Source organism: Myotis davidii, unplaced genomic scaffold (genome assembly GCF_000327345.1).
Source record: "Myotis davidii unplaced genomic scaffold, ASM32734v1 scaffold72, whole genome shotgun sequence".
Taxonomy (NCBI): Eukaryota; Metazoa; Chordata; class Mammalia; order Chiroptera; family Vespertilionidae; genus Myotis; species Myotis davidii.
Window position 1 is genome coordinate 6,743,561 of NW_006284618.1, and position 6,255 is coordinate 6,749,815.

The following is a 6,255-nucleotide window of genomic DNA, read 5'->3' on the forward strand; positions in this document are numbered from 1 at the left end:
GGGTCCTTCGACCCAGTGCCTTCTGCCCCGAGGCCTGCCTGTCGTCAGACCGTCCGGCTGTGGGGAGGGGGCGGGCCGCCACCCTAGGTCTCTGGCCGCACAGAGCCCGCGGGGCTCCCCGAGTGCGTGGCCTGCGCAGGAGGCAGATGGGTCACGGTGGGTGGTTCGTTTCCAAACCACGGGACGTCCAGCTCGCCCTGATAGAGAGGTTTTGCCTGCGTCTGGCCGGCGGCGTGCGCGCGCCAAAAGGCTGGAATGTTGGATATTTGGGTTTTTATGGGAATCACAGGACCAAATATTTTAAGTCCTGGAAACTTGAAAATGAGCATTCCCGTAATGATTGTGCTGCTCTTACCCTCGAGACGCTCGGCCCTGCAGGTTTGGCACAGGATCAGATAACAGTTTTTAAATGTAATTTCCTCCCCTAAAACTCCCCAGCGTCTCCGTGCTGGTCTCATGTTCTCGGGTGTCGTTGCTGGAGTCTCCACGTGAGAGCTCGCTCAGAGGACGCCCTGTCCCCGTTTGACGCAGCGGCTTCTCCTCCGGGCACGGCGGCTCCGTCCCCGAGGCGCCTCCCGGTCTCCTTACCCTTCGGTTCCTTTGCTCTGGGCCTGGCCGCCTGTGCTCTCAGCTGGGTGGGGAGGCCGGCATCTCGCTGCTCAGCGGGCTGATACCCCCGAGCCCCGTACCTGTCACGTCGCGTCGCCCGGCTCTGCGCAGTGGGGCCTCTGTGGTTTCTGGTGTTTTCTTTTGTTGGTTTTGTTTTGTTTTCAGAGAAAAAGTTAGGGCTTCAGTGGAGTGGGGGTGGTGACATGCGAATCTTTTTCTTTTTTTAAAAATACATACATTTTGAATCCATTCCCTCTGTTCAATCCGGACTCACAGTCCCCATCCAGGCACCTCACAATCTAGTTTCAGAGCTTTTTTTTTTTTTTAAAAATCTATATGTATTAAAGGCTAATATGCTAAGTGTCCCTCCGACCATCCGACCGGTAGCTATGACATGCACTGACCACCAGGGGGCAGACGCTCAATGCAGGAGCTGCCATGACACGCACTGGCCATTTATAAAGGAACGGCGCCGCAGACCTGGCGCCAACAAAGCAGCACTTGGCTCCCCCAAAGTGGGACACGGGTCCTGCCTCCACCTCAAAGCGACAGCCACCAAATGGCTGCCGAGACCCCACGGCGCAAAATGCAGCCCACAGCCCAGCCCAGCCTGGAAACAGTCACCGTGGGCACCAGGTAATGACGTTAAGTAGCAATGCCCGGCTTCCTCTCCCTAGCAACTAGCCTCCTGCAGTTTCTTCTGCCCAGGAACCCGACTTGCTTTATAGCCAGGTGCAAACATTTCACAGTTCAACCAAATGTCTGTGAAGCATTTTCCTGTGCCTCATCTCATTTGTTCCTCACAGAAGTTTTGGAGTAGGTAGATAGTAGACTTGGTGGAATCCTAATTTCTTTTCACTAGCTGGGGAAAGGTCTAATTAAGCAAGTTTGTTCTATATACATAAAAGGCTAAGCTGACTTGTGCATGCACATATAGAGCTCTCGCTGGCACCAGTGGCACGTGTGTGTGTGTGTGTGTGTGTTTCCATCTGTCATTGTTGATCGTGGATTTGGTTGACACTCCTATTATAGAGAAAGGGCAAAGAGTGATATTAAAATATTTCTTCTAATTAATTCCCTTTCTGTGCATGAATTCATGCACCGGGCCACTAGTTTTAAATATATTTTAATTGATTTCAGAGAGGAAGGGAGAGGGAAAGATAGAAGCATCAATGATGAGAGAGAATCACCTATGGGCTGCCTCCTGCACGCCCCCCACTGGGGAGGGAGCCCACAACCCGGGCCTGTGCCCTGACCGGGAATCGAACCGTGACCTCCTGGTTCATAGGTCGACGCTCAACCCCTGAGCCACGCCGGCCGGGCTCCAGTTTTAATTTCCACAGAGACACCCTGCCCGGCCGGGAGCCGCCACCTCGGGCCTTTGTGACGAGCACGTCTGCTTCTCTCAGGCAGGTGTCAGCGAGAACGACTTCTACGACGGGGCGTGGTGCGCAGGCAGGAACGACCTCCACCAGTGGATCGAGGTGGACGCCCGGCGGCTGACCCGCTTCACGGCCGTCATCACGCAGGGGCGGAACTCGCTGTGGCTGTGAGTGCGGCACTGTGCTGTGGGCTCCGCCTGGGCCTGAGGGTCCGGTGTGGACAGGGCAGGGACAGGGAGGCAGCTGGCAATGGGTGGGCAGGTGACTGGCAGTGGGCAGGGAGGGGTCAGGCAGGGGGCATTAGAAGAGAAGGACCTTGGAGGGTGGGCAGGAGGCTGGGTGCTGTGGACTCCGGTCCATCTGTTAGAACGACTGCCCCCCGACCCCCCACGGGAACGGGGAGTAGGAGACGTGGGGTAGTATCCCCGTCCGGTCCATGCAAACATGGGGTAGTATCAGCTGTAAAAGAAGGGAATTCTGACACCGGCTACAACACAGAGGAGCCGTGAGGACATGGCGCTAAGTGCAATAGCCGTCACACAGGACAGACCTATCCGAGTCCACTCACAGGGGCTCTGAGAGAGTCAGATCCTAAAACAGGAAGCAGAGGGGCGGCTGCCAGGGGCCGGGGAGGGGATGGGGAGTTACTGTGAAGGGTATAGACTTTCACTTTGGGGTGATGGAATGTTCCGGAGTTGGAGGGAGGGGATGGTTGCACAACACTGTGAATATACTTATTACCACTGAGTTGTACCCTTAAAAATGGTTAAAATGAGCCCAGCCAGTGTGGCTCAGTGGTAGAGCATTGACCTATGACCAGGAGGTGAGGGTCAATTCCCGGTCAGGGCACATGCCCAGATTGCAGGCTTGATCCCCAGGAGGGGGCATGCAGGAGCAGCCGATCAATGATTCTCTCTCATCATGGATGTTTCCACACTTCTCTCCCTCTCCTCCCTCTCTCAAATCAACACAAACATGTTTTAAAAATGGTTACAATCATAGGTTTTATAGTATGTATACTTTATTATAATAAGTGAAAATGTAAGTGCAAATACCTCCCTCCTCCCCCAAAGAACCTCTCCTCACCAACCCAGGGCTGGAGATGGATTCCGTATTTCCCGTCATATTTTGAGTGCGATTATGATTATGCTATTTTCAAATTTTTAAAAAAATATATTTTATTGATTTTTTACAGAGAGGAAGGGAGAGGGATAGAGAGTTAGAAACATCGATGAGAGAGGAACATCGATCAGCTGCCTCCTGCACACCCCCCACTGGGGATGTGCCCGCAACCAAGGTCCATGCCCTTGACGGGAATCGAACCTGGGACCCTTCAGTCCGCAGGCCGACGCTCTATCCACTGAGCCAACCCGGCCAGGGTGATTATGCTATTTGTAACTGAGCACATACCCGGGACCTTTGCCTGTGCTCCTCCGACTTCATAATGGTCATTTTTAACAGCCGGTCACTCCACAGCCAGGCCTCCATCCCACCTCCACGTCCTACAGTCACAGGTCATTTTGCAAGAAGACTTTCTCCTCCTTTTTTGTCCCTTTGAATTGTTTCCTTCACAGGCGTTTCCAGGGCTGGGATCACCGCACATGTTGGCAGCACTGGCTCACGTATGTGCTGTCGTGTGGCACGTTTTTATCGAGTTGTTTTGCGGTAGCTCTTACGCGTGTGCTCACACCTGCCCGTCTTCCCCCTGCTGTGCGCCTCTCTCTAATTGGTGGCTCGTTGCCATGACAATTGTTCTCACTGTTCAGATTCCAAAAGGCAAGAGTTTTGAAAAAAAGAAAAAGAAAGAAAAACGTTGAATTGCTCCAGGAAAAGGGACAGTTGGATGGAGAGGTCGGCTGAGATGATCTGCAGACAGTGCGGGGACTGTGCGTTAATGCTGGATATTGACCTGTCGGCCGGGGCGGGAGCGGCCGGTGGCCGGGCTGTGATTGGATTAGGGAGCGGCCGGCGGTGGGGCCATTACTGGATTCCACAGAAGGCAGCTCACTTTCCCTTCCAGCTGAAACTCGAGAGGGTTTGGCTGGAGGAGAAATCGCAGCGGAACACTGTGTTTCTGGGCTCAGCCGAGGACAGGAGCCTCGGAGGAGGCGAGGGGTAGGGTTGCTCTTAAGAGGCGGTTTGTTTTTTAAATGTCTAAATGCATTTCAAGTCCAATTATTCTTCAAGGACAATGCGCAGGGGGCTGGAGCGGTGCAGTCTGAGCTCCTGGAATAGGACCGTCTGCACTCAGGACGGAATCACCAACGGGCGAGGGTACGTTCTGCTGTCTGAGCCTTTTCCCGGAGGCGTGAGTCATGCTGGAGGCATAGGGAGCTAGTCCAGTGCGGCCCTAACACAGGGCAGCAGGAGCGGCCACCGCGTCCCGGCAGCGAGGAGGACAGCGTCGTCCCTCTGTCCCTCCCCACGCCGTGCTCATGCTGTGCCCAGTCTGGGCATCTACGGTGCTTTTTAAAAAATCGATTTCAGAAAGGAAGGGGGAGGGAGAGCGAGAGAAACATCGATGATGAGAGAGAATCACTGATCGGCTGCCTCCTGCACGCCCCTCACAGGATGGAGCCCACAACCCGGGCCGGGGCCCTGATCGGGAATCGAACCCGGACCTCCTGGCTCACAGGTCGACCACTGAGCAACACCAGCCGGCTTCTTTGGCCTTATTTAGAGAAGTGCTTTTCAAGCTTTATCTTTAGCCCCAGAGCCGTCCTTTCGATAAAGTCTTTCTTGGACACAGTCAGAGAATACGGACGAGTGGGGCTGCTCTGTGTGGGTCCCGGATGTCCACACGCTGACGCGGGATTGAGTGGGAGGGGGCGCAGGAGAGCTGTCTGCAGGCCCGGATACCGGCGGGAAGAGGGTCACGAGGCTTAGCCACGGCCGAGACCAGTTCCTAACCAAGAGGATGAAACACTCCAGGGCTCATGATTTTCAAGTACCTCACGCTCTCTGACAGGGACAAAATGGAGCTGTTTCCATGATGTTGAATATTTATGTTTTTCACTGATAAGTGTCCCTCCCCATTGATTGCAGTTTAGCGAAACGTGAGTGTACTGATCAGAGCCGTCTTCCGTTCCCTGCTTTTGAAGCGTTCGGCAGGTGGACGAGTGTGGGAAGGATCTGTTACAATGTGGTGAAGGAGAAGGTAGTCACTTCGCCTGAGCTGAACGGATGCTCCCGCTGACTTGGTACCGGCAGTTTAAAATGCCCGAGTGTTTCCAGCTTTAGTTGTTCTGGAAACAAACGATCGTCGTCATCACCTGAGAGTCTGCACACGTGGCCTCAATGCGAGGGGGCAGGCTGACTGGGCGTTTGCCCGCTGAGGGCTGGGGAGGTCGACCAGTTGGCTGGATGTTTAGCAAGCATTTGGGTCCCGGCGGTGTGGCTCAGTGGGTTGGGCATCGGCCCACACACCCAGAGGTCACCAGTTCGATTCCCGGTCAGGGCACAGGCTCCAGGTTGAGGCTCGATCCCCAGTCATGGGGGTGCGGGAGGCAACCAATCCATGTTTTGCTCTCACATCAACATTTCTCTCTCCCTCTCCCTCTCTCTCTAAAATCGATTATAAAAAGCAAACCCCGCAGCGCAGGTTCTAGAACAGGGGTGGGCAAACTTTTTGACTCGAGGGCCACAATGGGTTCTTACACTGGACCGGAGGGCCGAACAAAAGCACGGATGGAGTGTTTGTGTGAACTAATGTAAATTCAAAGTAAACATCATTAGCCGAACCGGTTTGGCTCGGTGGATAGAGCGTCCGGCGGCCGTAGTTTGCCCACGGCTGTTCTAGAACTTTATACATATTGTCTTATGACTTTGCCTTTAGAAGAGAAAGGCAGTTGGCTAATTTGCAAGCGATGAGTGAGGCTGTGCCGGGAGCTGGGAGCTGGGAGCTCAGAGGAAGCCTGGAGGGAGCACAGAAGGAGCCGGGAGGGAGCCGGGAGCTGGGAGCCGGCAGCCAGCCCGGCCGTGGAGGAGCGTGGCCCCGTTTTCAGTGGGATCTTAGCAGAGGCTCGGAGTGCGGCCTCCCCTCGGGAGCTCTGAGGGCGACGGAAGGGGAAGGGGGCGGACGACAGACAAGGCCAGAGCCAGGCCTGTTTCCCGGTCCTTTCGGAAGCGGCTGTGCTCACAGGAGGGGCCGTGCCCAGGAGGCAGGTCCCTGGGGCCACGGGTGGCGGTGGGGTGCGGGGCTGACACGGGGAGGGGCTCGCATGGCAGGAGGAGGCGTCCTGATTCCCTGAGATGCCAAAGGCGG

The 6,255-nt window shown here is 55.2% G+C and overlaps 1 protein-coding gene across 1 annotated transcript in view; it reads left to right on the forward strand.

Moving 5' to 3' along the window:
* CPXM2 (carboxypeptidase X (M14 family), member 2) overlaps positions 1–6,255 on the forward strand; it is an 84,219-nt gene that overhangs the window by 52,046 nt on the left and 25,918 nt on the right. The window contains exons 6-7 of the mRNA XM_006754990.1: positions 532–635; positions 2,019–2,158. Coding sequence (XP_006755053.1) covers positions 532–635; positions 2,019–2,158 — 244 coding nt within the window. The remainder of the gene's footprint in view (positions 1–531; positions 636–2,018; positions 2,159–6,255) is intronic.